General features: G+C 40.4%; 2 protein-coding genes across 4 annotated transcripts in view; both read right to left on the bottom strand.

Moving 5' to 3' along the window:
• The window catches only part of FKTN (fukutin), an 88090-nt gene extending 72194 nt beyond the window's left edge, over nt 1-15896 (bottom strand). For all 3 annotated transcript variants that reach the window (XR_011254217.1, XR_011254216.1, XM_069575528.1), the window contains exon 1: nt 15864-15896. The gene's annotated coding sequence lies outside the window, so the exon portion shown is untranslated. The remainder of the gene's footprint in view (nt 1-15863) is intronic.
• On the bottom strand, nt 283-15911 carry LOC138433249 (serine/Arginine-related protein 53-like). Its single transcript, XM_069575530.1, is given in 3 exon segments — nt 283-694; nt 696-1524; nt 15864-15911. Coding segments are annotated over 2 exon segments (1002 nt in total). The 5' UTR covers nt 1373-1524; nt 15864-15911; the 3' UTR covers nt 283-369.
• Nucleotides 15912-16114: the final 203 nt, after the last annotated feature.

Here is a 16114-nt window from a genome sequence, read left to right on the forward strand (position 1 = left end):
TTTATATTTTGATTCTTTTATATTTATGACCAATCAAAATTGTGTCTTTAAACAGCAACTTGATATTTTTCAAATTGTACTCAGAAACACTACTGTATACCATTTATTTTAATACTAATACTTTTAGGATTAGCTTTATTAACAGTATGACATTTTCATGCATTCTTAAACTTTATACTAGTTTCAATATTCACAATGTTTGATTAAGTTCAAATCAACAACTAGTAGAACCTACATGAGAAAAGAATGAAATGAGATTACCCTTTTTATATAATCAGCTAAATTATTTTTAAGAGTAAAAAGTTAATACTAGGATTTAAAAACCTAAATTTCCAATGTTACTGTTAATTCAACCACATGAATATTACTTTAGGCCACAGGACTGCCCATTAGCCTTTCTTGTCGGAGAGCGATTAATCTCTTGAACCATTTTTCCTCAGCATCAGCTTTCTCAATAAATAAATTTGGATGAGCCAGAGAATTGTCATCTTGGTACTTGATAGCAGTAGGGATGCTGCTTGGGTCTATTTCCTTCTCAGTACTGGGTGGATCAGACACCACTGATGCTGGTCCTGATGTGGCTGCTGCATGCTTCACTTCACTAGCTTCCACTGACTTTTTGATTTCTTTACTTGATCTGAATGTTTGCTGAACAAAAGAATCACTTTCAATGGCTTCAATTTCTTTGACTCTTTACTTGTTCTACCAGGGTGGTTTGGTCTTCCTCCTTTCTTCTCTTTGCTTCTTCTTCATTTCTTTCTTTGGCTTTCAATGCTTCATCAGCTTTTGCAGCAGCTTCTAAAACCAATTGCAGTCTTGCTTTGGCCTGTTCAGCTGGTGGCAGATGTTCTAATCCAGCTTTGATGTTTCCAGATTCCCCACGTTTGATGTTGTGTAATTCCTTGTCCTTACCTTTATCCTTTTCCTTTTCTCTTTTCTCCTTATCTCTGCCTTTACGTCGTTCTCTATCCCGAGACCGACTACGTGTTCTTCTGTGACTTGACCTTTCACTGCTTTGACTATGGGAACGTGGCCGAGGTCTTGATCGGGACCTTCTTGTTCTGCTTTTTGACCTAGACCTCTGAACTCTGTATGATTTTCCTCGACCCCGTGAACGACTTCGACTTCGTTTTCTTCTAGAGCCGTAAGAAGAGCTACTGCTTGATCGATGTCTGCGTCTTCTATCATAAGAATGTGAGCGAGGCTGAAGATCTCTGGACCAAGATCTTGACTTTGATCTTGATCTCCTTCCGCCTTTCTTTCGGCTGTACGTTCTACTATCTGAAGAACTGCTGGAAGAAGATCGTCTACGGTGTTTCTTTTTTCTCTTGCTTCTGCTTTCTTCTTCAGTATCTGATGACCGGCGGCCCATTTCTGGATTCTGGCCTTCGGGCTTACACCTCCAGTAGAAAAGGACTTGCAAGCGCCGCAGACCTAGAAATGTTTCTTCAAATCTGGGCGCCGCCGGTGTTCACCGACCTTGCTTCAGTTTAAGCTCACCTCCTTCCTGGTTCTGGTAATGTCCTATTTTAAAGAAATCATCAGATATAAGACCAAAGCTGGAAGAACAAAAATGTTTATCATGGCATTCTTTGCAACTGCAAACTCAAGTGGGATACCCATAAAAACTGACCAACAGAGATGAGAGGGATTCTCCCCCAGGGTTTCTGATTTAGTAGAACTGGGGTGAGGCCTCTGAGTTTGCAATTCTGATGCATTCTCAGGTGATGCTGATGCACATACTAAGAACCACTGCCAAAGAAAAAATAAATTTTTGGTCAAGGAACATCACCTGTGTAACAGCTCTGTTGTCTAATGTGATGTAGGTTGTGGTCAGTTTTTATAAATATCCCATATACATTTTCAGTTTTTGGCAAGTGTAAAAAAAGTCATGATAAAAAATTTTGTTCTTTCACATGTACACACTGCTTTGTTTACTTCTTTTTGGCTGCACTGGGTCTTCATTGCTGCACACGGGCTTTCTCTAGTTGTGGAGAGCAGGCGTTGCTCTCTGGCTGCGATGTGTGGGCTTCTCAGGTGCAGTGGCTCCTCTCGTGCAGTACAGGCTCTAGGTGCACGGGCTCGGTAGTTGCAACCTGCTGACTCTAGGGTGTGCAGGCTTCAGTAGTTGTGGCACAGGGGCTCATTAGTTATGGCTTGCAGGTTCCAGAACGTGACCTCAGTAGTCGTGGTGCACAGGCTTAGCTGCTCTGTGACATGTGGAATCTTCTTGGATCAGGGACTGAACCCATGTCCCCTACGTCACCAGGGAATTCCTCAAAGTTTCTGTTCATCTTTGGTCCCATCTGACTATTCCTTTAGAACAAGTAATTTAATACAGTTCTATTTCTTCTTACTTCCTCTTCACTGTTCGATTTTGTTCACACACACTGCATTTGGTTCTTCAAATGTTTATCTTTATTCCTTTAACTATATACTGCTGCTGCTGCTGCTAAGTCGCTTCAGTCATGTCTGACTCTGTGCGACCCCACAGACAGCAGCCCATCAGGCTTCCCCATCCCTGGGATTCTCCAGGCAAGAACACTGGAGTGGGTTGCCATTTCCTTCTCCAATGCAGGAAACTAAAAAGTGAACATGAAGTCGCTCAGTCGTGTCCGACTCTTAGCGACCCCATGGACTGCAGCCTACCAGGCTCCTCCGTCCGTGGATTTTCCAGGCAAGAGTACTGGAGTGGGGTGCCATTGCCTTCTCCGTTAACTATATACTAATACTTCTATTATTTCATGCGTAAACTGTGTCTTTAGTTCTCCAGCTAAAAAATAAGAGGGAATCTATTAACACTTTCTACATCTCTCCTTTTAATCCTGATTTTTATTAGTTCACTTTGCTATAGTTCTCTTTTATTTTGTAATACAAATCTGTTTTTAAAATCTTATTCCTATTATGTTTCCCTCCCTGCCCTTTCACTGTGTCATCTCTGTTCATCTATTAGATGGCTGATATTCATCTTCTCCTTAGAATATGGGCATTATTTACCTTGAGTTGTTGTTCAAAACAGGTTCTTGCATTGTTCAAAAACAGGTGTCAACTAATAGTTTAGCTCTGCGGTTACACCCTCTTTCCTCTGATGACTTACAGGACTTGGACCACTGTCCTGCAATACTAAATACTCCTTTCACAGTATGTGATCCTTTCCCTGGCACTACAGGCAAGATGATCTTTTTAATGGATGAGCAAAGAACACATTCCTTAGTTTTGAAATACAATTTTTTAAAAACTAGGTTATGTAATGATGTTAATGATTGTTAGTAGTTTTTCTTCATTATGTGCTCTTCCAATCTGTAGAATCAAGATTTCTTTCTCTGCAACAGGTTTTCTTATGTGTTTTAAATACTTTTCTGTTCTAATGTTGAATTTCTACTTCCAGAACTACAATTAAGCATTTGTTTCATCTCCTTTCATTCCCGTTTCACTTTGCTCAACTTTCAAAAGCCTGTCGTCATATCCCTTACTGAGTTTTCAACAATATTAATTCTCCTTTGTTTCCTGTGCGGCTTTTTATTCCTGATTTTATTTTTCTTTCTTGAGTTCTGCCAAATTATGACTCATTATTTACCACTGTCTTACTATTTCTTCCTAGCCAGTTAGCTTTCTCTATTGTTTTAAAGAAGTGGCTGTGTTGTGCTTTGTGACTCAGTCGTGTCCAACTCTTTGCAACCCCCTGGACTGTAGCCTGCCAGTCTCCTCTGCCCATGGGATTCTCCAGGTAAGAATACTGGAGTGGGTTGCCATGCCCTCCTCCAGGGGATCTTCCCAACCCAGGGATCAAACCCAGGTCTCCCACATTGCAAGCAGATTCTTTACCAGCTGAGCTACCACGGACCCTGTTAAAGAAGTAGTTGTCTCCTTAAATTTGTTATGCCACTACAGTTTTCTCATGGGTCTTCATCACACGTTTTTCCATTTCTTTTTGCTTTTCTTTCTGTAACACTTGTGTACATATTGTACTCATTTTCTTTTTATCACTGTTTATCTTGAATGAGACATGAGCTTCACCCAGGCCAATTATTTGCAAGAGGATTGTAGGAGGAACAATTAAGGCTGTGTTCTGGACTAGAAGGTAGTCACTCTAGCCTACAAGAGAGCTCTTTATGACACAGGGTGTCCTGTGCATGCGTGTGTAAGAGAGAGACAATGTATGTGAGAACAAGGAAGAGAAAGATGTTTAGCCATTATTTCTTGCCTCATCAAAAGAGCGCTTCCTGCAAAGATCGTGTATCTGTGTGCTTTCTCATTTGTTCTTCCTTTCCTGCTAGAATATGTTGCCAGACATTCCAAGGAAGCTTCTCCTATTGCTTTTCTATGCACCCTGACACCACTGTAAACAGATCTTTCATTGCTCTGTCAGTTCTACCTGAGATCTCTTTCTGTCAGAATGCTCTTTTAATCTCTTCCTGCTTACATTTCACAAACAGTTCTCAAATATTTCAATTTGGGACACAGGACTCTAGTCCTACTGAAGATGTAACTATAACTGACCCTTGAACAATGCAGGGGTTAGGGATGCCAACATTTTATGCAGCTAAAAATCTGCATATAACTTATAGTTGGTCCTCCATATACAAACGTTCCTTTGTATCTGCGTTTCCTTCATATATGTGGTTTGCATCGTGGATTCAACTATCCAGGGGTCATATAATACTGTAGTATTTACTACTGAAAAAAATCCACATGTAGTAATTCAAACTTGTGTTGTTCAACGGTCAACTGTACATCTCTGTCTCTCATTTTCCTTGCTGTGAAAGTGAAATCGCTCAGTCGTGTCTGACTCTGCAATCCCATGGACTATAGTCTACCAGGCTTCTCTGTCCATGGGATTTTCCAGGCAAGAGTACTGGAGTGGGTTGCCATTTCCTTCTCCAGGGGATCTTCCTGACCCAGGGATCAAACCCAGGTCTCCTGCATTGCAGGCAGACGCTTTACCCTCTGAGCCACCAGGGAAGAAGAGGGCACAAATGTTTTCACTCTGCCATCTTTAAAGCAGAATTCGTAGGATTTTGAAACAATCTAAATGGGCTTCCAGAGTGAAAGTCTATATATAGCAAACATCCAATGAGGTTACATAAAGCCAACAAACTACTTAAAAGAAATATCACCAGTGATGTGAGTAATCTACTTGATTTATAGATAATGCATCAAGCAAAGATAACTGAAGAAATCATGATCATATTCTATCTCCTAAAACTGTAAAAATTAGCAACATCAAACAACATTAATAATGGTATTAGTTCTGCTGTCAGCTAAAACCTCCTAAAGTAAAGATAGTCAAATATGTACTGTGATAAGGATATCTCAGAAGGTAATAAAAAGAACAGCCTTTATTTTCAGTATTTCAGCTCAGCTTTTTGTAATTATGTTAAAAAGTACATCAATGTATTGTACTCTGATTCCTAAAATCTAAAGTAACACTTGGAGTGTGCTATAGTCCAGTCTTTCCTGTGCTTGAATTAACAAATGGGAAGAAAACATAAAAGACCTATATAAACCACTATAGAAAAATATAGTCAAAATTAATATCTTGTTCTCTTTTTGGACATAACTCTAACCTACTATTAATTCTTACATGAACTAAATCTCCAAAATATATCATCAATCACAACTACATTTATATTATCAAGATGATATCCAATTAACTTTATTTCATTATTTATTTTCTGTAAATGCCAAACCAATTCAACTAACTGCAAAGATAAGAATATTAGCCCATCAAAACATTCCTTTTCGCTAGCACTATCTCTTCATTAGGAATGGAATTACCATTTTAAAATGACTAATGTTATACTTAAGAGGCCAAAGCTTATTGAGTTTACCTCTAAAATATCTCTTGTACCAACTTCCTCTTCTTTCTTCACTGTCATTCTAATTTAAACTCTAATTGTACAAATGTCTTAATTCTAATTGATGTCCCAGGCTCCACTTTCTGCCTACTCATAATCTTACACTGACAGACATACCAAGCTGCTGATAAATGAATCAAATTACATCATCAAAATTTTTCAATGGTTCCTTACCACCTACAAGTAAAGCTCAAGTTTCACATAAATTTGACCCATGAACAACATGGATTTGAACTACACAGGCCCACTTACACACAGATTTCTTTTTCAATAATAAACACTACAGTATTACACGATCTGCTGTTGACTTAATTTGTAGATATGGAACTGCAGACATGGAGGGCTGACTCTATTACATGTAGATTTCTGACAGTGTAAAGGATGGTGCCTACCATCCAATTCTACAAGAATCAAGTCTTTAGCCAATGCAGTTGCTAACCTATAATATATGTGAAAGGAATTCAGGGTGAAGGGCAGGATGAAGCACTCTGTCCTCTGGGAAAACAGGCCTTTAGATAGTTGGAAATATTTCAGGAGAACAGTTTATGAAGCTGGACTCTTACATATTCCCATATTTAGAAAAACACTAAAATCATTAACTGAGATACATGTTCCTTGTGACTAGAAGTAAACTTCTACAGAGATGTGTGCACGAGTGCACATACCTCTTTGCAAAATTATGTATCTACTGACCTCCCCTATCTACTTCCTCTTCTAAGAAATTACTCAGAACTATCTGAGACTGTCTCCCAAATAAAACTGAAACTCACAGCTCTCGCGATGTGTGTTTTTATTTCAGTTGACAGAGGTTTGGCACCGGTGACTGCACTGTTCAAGGGTCAAATACAGAAGCATTCAAGGGCATTCACAATCTAACTGAACACAAGGCAAATTTTCTAGACTTTCTCCCACTTCACATACTGCCCAAGTGTCTGTCTCTGCCCAAGTATTCCTGGAATACACACGACACTTTGCTATCTCTTTGCTTTTGTTCATTCCCTCTTGTCTGAAGTATTCTCACCTATTTCCAGAGAACCAGTTCTATACCTCTTTACACAGCTCTTCTCAATGACCTTCCTTTATGAAGTCTTTCATGCTCTTCCAAGTCAGAAGCAATCTCTTCCAGCTATAAATTACTAGTCTTACCTTCTTGCAAGGAATAAATATTTACTGTCTACCTTAAAAGGGAGAGATGCCAACAAAATGCTAAGCCCTGAAGAGAAAATAAGTAAAATACTGTTCCCTATCTTCAAAGATTTTAGAGATGAGTATATAAGGGTTTTTAAAAGAATGGTGATTGATGGTGGTTAAGGGTAAGAAGTCCTAAAGAACAGCATGGGAAGTATTTTCCAAAACGCACAACCACCATCCTTACCACCTTCACATCTATTAAGAAACACTATTCTGGTTTGTGTTAGACTGTATTAGAGATAAATATAGAGACACTATCAAGAGTGTAATGGCTATGAAGAAATAAGTACAGGCTACTATGGAGCACCAAGAGAGGAAACTAACCCTAAGGCTTTTACTATTTTCTGTTTTGAATTACTGTTATTAAAATACATGAATTACCTCCCCTATCACACTGGATATTGAATTAATATCCAGAAATAATAAGTATGCTGCTGCTGCTGCTGCTGCTAAGTCGCTTAAGTCGTGTCCAACTCTGTGCGACCCCACAGATGGCAGCCCATCAGGCTCCTCCGTCCTTTGGGATTCTCCAGGCAAGAACACTGGAGTGGGTTGTCATTTCCTTCTCCAATGCATGAAAGTGAAAAGTGAAAGTGAAATCGCTCAGTTGTGTCTGACCTTCAGCGACCCCATGGACTGCAGCCCTCCAGGCTCCTCGTCTGTGGGATTTTCCATATATTCAAATAACTGCACAATGTTCAAGAGAACACAAAACTATTTTTTTTAAGTTTTATTTTTAAAAGTTTTCTGTCCTACAGGAACTTTTATAATAAAACAATATAAAATATGAAAAAGTGAATTTTTAGAGTTTAATGCCCATACTTAGTTCTAACTCCTGAACAGTAAACATTTAAAAATAACATATGGAGAAATATAGCATCTAACCAAAAGAAAAATATTATTTGTGTATACATTTCTCTTTACATGTGACATTTTAGATATTAAAAATGCTGGGGAGGACAAGTAATGTATTTTCACTTATACTTAGGTAAAGCTTCATAAAGAAAGCAGTATATCATGTCTAATGGAAAAGAAGAACACTACACAGATAGTAAATTTAAATGATGGGATGGTGGAGGGAGATAGAAAATGTTTTAAAAAAATGTAATGGGGACTTTAAGGGGAGTTATGAATTTTAAGTACCTAAGTATCTTCAAGTTCTAATGGAAATATGCAAAGGCTAATATATAAGTAACCGCCTGTAATGCAGGATACCCCAGTTTGACTCCTGGGTCGGGAAGATCCACTGGAGAAGGGATAGGCTACACACTCCAGTATTCTTGGGCCTCCCCTGTGGCTCAGCTGGTAAAGAATCCACCTGCAATGAGGGAGACCTGGGTTTGATCCCTGGATTGGGAAGATTCCCTCAGAGAAGGGAAAAGGTGACCCACTCCAGTATTCTGGCCTGGAGACTATATAGTCCATGAGGTCACAAAGAGTCAAAGACGACTGAGCAACTTTCACACTACAGCGCAGAATTAGCCTTACATGACTTGGAAACAGGCTCTAACTAGTGCATGAACTAGGATTTGGCAATTAAGAAGAAAGGAATGGGCAGATCTGCTTCCCAATTGAACCTTTAATGGGTTATGGGTGTCAGTTATCAGTCCTATCAGTCTCTGAGCCTGGGGTAACTAGAGACCAAGACTGTCACCTCCAGCCAAGAACAAACACATTCTTTTACCCTTTCTTTTGTCTTTTATTATCAATTTGTATCAAGGCATGAGAAAGCCTGGAAAAAACTAGTGGTAAGATGACAGCCGCACACAAATTTGAAGGAAAGATGTATAGGATAGGAAGCTCAAGACAGTTCTCAGGCTCCTACTACAACCAAGAGCAGCATTTCATATTCTTTCAGCTTCCCATTGCCATTTCACGTTATCACTTGTTCTTTGATGGTAATAGCACAAAAAATTTTGGCATCTGCCTTAACGTAACACCCGTCCTCCACTACTCTTTTGAGGATTATTTTGATAGGGATCTGTTTGAAAGAATGTCAAGCTGTCCGACTTTTTTATTACACTTCTACCCACTAGTGGCTTCTGGATCACCTCTCTTGATTTCAGAGGCCCTTGAACAAGAAATGACCAGCCCTAGCAGTGCAGTTACATTCGCAGATGACGTGTGTTAGCCTGGTGCCCTCAATGCTGCTAGACCCAATTTACTCAGGAACACTGAGGAATGCGAGGAAGGCATAGTGGGTGACAGAACTGAGATTCAAATATGTCCTGCACTGCAAAATAAAACAGGAGGCTAAATTAGAGAAGAAAGAGGGTAGTGTAAACAATCAAAGCCATTGTTTTGAAATAAGGTAGCAAACTGGAAGACATAAAGAGAAAATGCTTCTGAAGATGTATTCAGAGAGAAGATGGGAAAAAAGTCAACATTTTCAGCTATTCTAAGCCAAAAACACCCCAGTAGCAACAGATGCTATCCATCTTACTCAAATACTGCTGGTCCTTTTTATATATACTGTTCTTTTTCTTTCATTGCTAACTTTGCAAGACGGTCAGTAACCTGGAAGCAAAGGTTAGACTGTAAGGGTTTAAGAAGTCTCTTCATCTGCTTACCACTCACTCCTTAACGCTTTGCAATATAATCGCTCTCAAAATGCTGACATTTGAAGATTAAAAAATTAGTCTCTCCATTTGATGCTCCAGAAAAATCCAAAATACACAGCAACTCCTTCTGAAATGACTATGGAGTAGTGAGCTTTTAGAGAACATCTGAAAGGAAAGACCTAGGTAAGAAAGAAAATGAAGACAGGAGGGGACCGATTTACGAGGACAAAGTAAAAGGGTGAAGGAAGTGGCACTGCCTACAAAGTGTAGTGTTCTGTGTTTGATATGAAATCTGGATGGATGTTCTCTTTACATTCGCTGTTCCTAATCATTTAATTAGATATACTTCCCGTGTCTACTGACTGATTACTACTTACAAATATTTCACCAGACTGCTGGTGATGTCCTCTTAAACTCCATTGTTCACCTTCAAGCCAGATTTTTTCATGACTTGCCCCTCTATTCTGTTAATGGTATCCCTATTTTCTCAATTATTTATCTTTAAAACAGTTTTTACAGTTCTAACTCCTTAGCTAATGAGTCAACAAACTATACATTCTTCTCTAAAAGCTGTCATTTCTTTCCCATTTCCAGTATAGTTAGCCAACTTTTAAGGCCTTATTAACTCTGCCTAAACAGAAAGCCTCCTACATGAATACAGATAGTCTCTGACTTATGGTTTGACTTATAGTTTTTGACTTTACAGTGGGGGAAAAGTGACAAGCATTCAGTAGAAACTGTGTTTGAATTTTAATTTTTTTTCCCGCAGCTAGCAATAAGTGCCACATAATCTCTCACGACGCTGGGCAGTGGCAGTGTGAGACACAATTCCCAACTAACCATGTGATCACAAGGTAAATAACTGACACTTAAGACCATTCTGCTTTTCATCTGTAGTACTCAATAAATTGTATGAAATATTTAATACTTTAAAAAACCACTCTGCTTTTCATTTCTGGTATTCAATAAATTATATGAAATATTTAATACTTTATTATAAAATAGGCTTCATATTAGATGATTATGCCCATCTGTGTAAGCTAACATATGTATCCTCAAGACATTTAAAGTAAGCTAGGCTAGAGAAGGCGATGGCACTCCACTCCAGTACTCTTGCCTGGAAAATCCCATGGACGGAGGAGCCTGGTGGGCCGCAGTCCATGGGGTCGCTAAGAGTAGGACACGACTGAGCAACTTCACTTTCACTTTTCATTTTCATGCATTGGAGAAGGAAATGGCAACCCACTCCAGTGTTCTTGCCTGGAGAATCCCAGGGACAGGGGAGCCTGGTGGGCTGCCATCTAGGGGTTGCACAGAGTTGACACAACTGAAGTGACTTAGCAGCAGGCTAGGCTGTGATGTTCAGCAGGCTAGGTACATTAAACGCATTTTCAATTTATGATGAGTTTATCAAATTGAGGAAGAACTGTACTCTACTACTAGGCTTTCCTTGAAATGCCATCTTAGGGACCAAAGTGGTCATTTCTACAGTGACACTTTGTGTCACTTTCCCCTGCTTTCAGGACTTCCTCGGCTGAGTACTAATCCCCTAAGTGAGCCCACTGATACAGCGCCTTCTTACCTTGGTGCATTTGTCTATGCTATTCCTTCTGTGTGTAATAGTTTCTCCCCAACACCCTGGCTCTCTCACTGTCTTTTGAGTAGTTAAGACCATAGGCTCTGAAGACAGACTACTATATCCAAATCCTGCTCTGCCACTTGCAGCTTATTATACATATGTTCTTAGGCAGGTTACTTAATCTCTCTGTGCCTCCATCTTAAAAAATATGGATCTATAAATTTACTTAATTCACAGGGCTGTTCTGTCAGATTAAGACATGTAAAGCACTGAAGAGTACCTAGAACATGATAAATTCTAACATGATAAATGCTAGCAATAAAACTAGTAGACAAAAAACTAGTAGACCTTTAGTCTACTAGTCATTCCCTTTGCTGTCCAATAACTAAAGGTCCCCTCATTTACATCCATACAGCACTTGTAGTTGTATTATTTCTGTAGTCAGTCTTAATCAGTTACAGTTCCTTGAGACAGGAGGCTGTCATGTTTCCATATTCCTCAGTATTTCATATTCTATATTCTTCCACTGTAGAATTCAAACACATAGACTGTAAAAGATTTATGATGGATTTCCATCACCCCAGAAAAGCTGTGTCCCCAGAACAGTACAAAAGTATTTGAGATAAGTGGTGAATGCAAGTACCAGCAGGTGAAGAGTGACAGCCAGAGTTTATGTCACACAGACCAGTCTGGTTTGTCCCCTCATTCATTTTTTCCATTAAGTTCACAAATATTACTGGGTTCTATGTACACCCTACAGACACCAGGCAACCTGTGAGTTGTTCCCTGCTATAAGACTCTGCTAAGTCGCTTCAGTCGTGTCCGACTCCGTGCAACCCCACAGACGTCAGCCCACCAGGCTCCCCCGTCCCTCCGTCCCTGGGATTCTCCAGGCAAGAACACTGGGAGTGGGTTGCCATTTCCTTCTCCAACTCGTGAAAGTGAAAAGTGAAAGTGAAGTCGCTCAGTCGTGTCCGACTCTTAGCGACTCCATGGACTGCAGCCTACCAGGCTCCTCCGTCCATGGGATTTTCCAGGCAAGGGTACTGGAGTGGGGTGCCATTGCCTTCTCCAACTCTATAGTATAAACAAAAGATTATGGTTATTGCAAAGGCAGCAGAAAGTTGAGGAACCAAGGATTTCTTTTGACCCAAACATAGTTTACATACGTCATTTTCACGGGTCATTTAAGAGCTATCTTAGTAGCATACATACCAGAGTAAGAACAGTGGTTGTCTTTGGGTTGGGAGGACTGTAGGTGTTTTTCTTTTTCCTTTTTATTTATCTTATGTGAATATCAATTGATTTTGTAATGAGAAGAAAAAAATGACCAAGTTTTCCAAAAAACTTAAAAAAATTCTCTCATTCTATGGCTCAATTAACAGATACTACAGCCCCTACAACATCACAAGCTTTCATTATTTTAATATCTCCCAATTTTTGGAGTAACAGAATAGCATTAAACCAAGTTATATGTAACTGGGTAAAGTCTTTCCCCCAAGAATGCAAGTACTTAACTGCTTGGTTGAGGATGTTTGGGTACTGATCTCAGTAAAACTATAAAGCTAACAGGATCAAACACATGACTCAGCATGCATCAAGTACTTAGTACAATATGTAAGTGTGAATATATGTACGTACATAAAATCTAGATGTATGTTCACCAATATATCAATAATGGTCATTTCTAAGTATGGAGATTGGTGTGATTTTTACATTGTTCTTTATGCTTTTCTACACTGTCCTGATATTTTTATAATGAACACATATTATTTTCATAAAGACAATAAAATTATTAATAAAGTAGATAATAAGTAGTAGTAATGGCTTAATCTTTGCTACTTAAAAGCATGGTCCTCAGACCAACAAATCAACATCATGTTGGAGCGTGTCAAAAATTCTTAGGCCCTACTGCAGGCCCCGTGATTCAGAATCTATATTTAATCTACACTTTAAGATCCTTGGGTGATTCATATGTGCATTAAAATTTGAAAAGCACTGATTTAGACACTACGGCCTTTACATGCAGGGACAACAGGAACAACATCTGCCTTCTTCATTATACATTCCAGGCATGAAACATAAGTATTTGTTGAATAAATAAGCATGTAAATGATATTACTTCTGAATAGACATCAGAATGACAGTGGAGACTGTATCTATCTGAATTATTTATTTTCTGCCAGAGTTCCCATAAATGGTTGCTTAATATTTACTGTAAATACTGTTAAATTATTTTAGTAAAATGTTGACCCCCAAAATGTAGTCCTATTTCTCTAGTCTCCTATCTACGCACACATCCTATAGTGACTCTTTAGTCTCTCCCTCAAAGCAAACTCATTTTCAAGATTTTAACTAACATCTCTAGAGAGAAACCTTACTACTTAACTTTCTTAAACTCCAGCTGTCTAAATATTTAACTCTATGTCCTACACCTCAAATTTAACCCTTTTATTCTCCATCAACTATCTCCCTGCCCTCTTCAGAAGAGAACAGTTCTCCACTGTCACAGGCTCACATTTTACAAGTTTTAGAGAAGAGAGACCACTAAGTCTAACAACATTATTTTACAGAAGAGAATAGGATCTAGAATTCAATGACAGCCCAAGAGGCTAGTTATTGGCAACACAAAACTACAATCTGCACCACCATACTCCCAATACATTATCACACCCTAGAATTTTGATAGAATTCTCATTTTTATCAACAGCACTTAAATTCACTTTTTAGAAACACAGGTTCAAAATATCAATCACTTAGATCCAAAAAATCAAGTTCTGTGTATTGTTGACATTTCTCTCATTCCTTTTTTCTTTTTAGAACACATCGCACTTTCTTTTCAGTTGAAGTTCCTTCAACATGTAGTGCCATCCTCCCCAAGTCCTCTATCCTCCCAGAGGCTTATTCCTGCTGCCTCTACCTTTATCTATGGTGCTTAATAGAGATGGTTCTGGATGACTCAAACTCTATCCATCCTCAAAGTACAGCCCAATCCCAGACTTCTTTTTCCCCAATTTCTAATGCACTGCTCCATCACTCACTTTTGTATTTGTTCACAGTTCAGTTCAGTCCAGTCGCTCAGTCATGTCTGACTCTTTGCGACTCCATGAATTGCAGCACACCAGGCCTCCCTGTCCAACTCCAGGAGTTCACCCAAACTCATGTGCATCGAACCGGTGATGCCATCCAGCCATCTCATCCTTTGTCGTCCCCTTTTCCTCCTGCCCCCAATCCCTCCCAGCATCAGAGTCTTTTCCAATGAGTCAACTCTTCGCATGAGGTGGCCAAAGTACTGGAGCTTCAGCTTTAGCATCAGTCCTTCCAAGGAACACCCAGGAGTGATCTCCTTTAGGATGGACTGGTTGAATCTCCTTGCAGTCCAAGGGACTCTCAAGAGTCTTCTCCAACACCACAGTTCAAAAGCATCAATTCTTCAGCGCTCAGTTTTCTTCATAGTCCAACTCTCACATCCATACATGACCACTGGAAAAACCATAGCCTTGACTAGACGGACCTTTGTTGGCAAAGCAATGTCTCTGCTTCTGAATATGCTATCCAAGTTGGTCATTACTTTCCTTCCAAGGAGTAAGCGTCTTTTAATTTCATGGCTGCAATCACCATCTGCAGTGATTTTGGCTGATGCTTATTCTTTGGAAACCTACTATCTTAAAAAGTAAAAAGAACTTGATATCATCGAGTTTCTCTGTTTAATCTGAGAAATCTGAGGCCCAGAGAAAAGTGACTTCTCTTGTGTTACTTAAGAACTGGTGATGGTGACAAAATCTGAACACAGTTCCCCGGATTCCTATCCAAAGCTTGCGTCAGCTCTCTATTTGTCAGTCTTTCCCGACACCCCGCGTTGATAATACAAACAAAAGGCATATGTCAGTGCCATATGAAACTTTATTTACACGGTGTCCATCCCATTATTAAGCAGTGTCCATCCCATTATTAAGCATACAAAATGGATGCGTCAGTAAACACTCCTCCAACTGAACTGAAAGCTGAATCCAGGGGAAAAGCAAGAGAGAAAGGGATGACTAATTCAAATACCCATCTTTAGAAAGGTATAGTAGCTCCCCCACTGCCCGCGAAAGCACGTCACACTCCCTCACGGGGCATCAAGGCCCTTCCCAGTCGAGCCCCCTCTTTAGCTCCCGCCACGTTCCTGGCTTCCCGTCTCCGCACCCATCCCTCCAGCCATTCCCCTAATACGCAGAGCTGCCCAAACCTGAGAGCTCCTTTCGTGCTTGTACACTTTTATACACACTGGCCCCACAACCTGCAACGTTCTCCTCCTCCCCCTAGATCCTTTTCCAAACCCCGAGACGGCTCTCACGACCCTACTCAAACGTCACGACCCCAACCGGGTCCTACAAGGGTCTAGATGGAGTCCAAATCTGGTCCTATCCCGGGAGGAGGATTTTAGCGGCTGACACGATCAGAAGCGCGGCAGCGAGGGGAGGAGCCCGAGCACACCCTCCCTGAGGTGCTCGTGGACCGCCACGTTGAGTATTCCCCGTCCGGAAGGCGCTCAACCTGTGCCCTGTCTGGGCCAGGGCAGGTGCCCAGAGAGCTGGGGGAATGCCCAGTGACGGCAGCCGAGCCACCGGCGACACCCTCCTGAGATGCCCGCCCGTCCCCGGAGACTAAGCAGCGCCTCTCACACCTTACCTCAGCCAACAGCGGCGGCAACTCCGCTTTACGGCACTCACAGCAACTGCTGCAAAAGGGGCCTTCAAGCGCGGAGTCGTGCGCACTGGTCTGGTTGGTGTCTGCGGCGTAAAGCACGTTCGGGAGACGGCCACCGGCAGGTCTACGATCCCTGGCGCTTCCTCACCACCCGAAGTTTACTGAACCCGGAAATTTTCTGGTTTGGGGGATTAAGCTACGTAGCCACGCCTTTTTTTTTTTTTTTTAAATAA

Source organism: Ovis canadensis, chromosome 2 (genome assembly GCF_042477335.2).
Source record: "Ovis canadensis isolate MfBH-ARS-UI-01 breed Bighorn chromosome 2, ARS-UI_OviCan_v2, whole genome shotgun sequence".
In the NCBI taxonomy this organism is placed as follows: domain Eukaryota; kingdom Metazoa; phylum Chordata; class Mammalia; order Artiodactyla; family Bovidae; genus Ovis; species Ovis canadensis.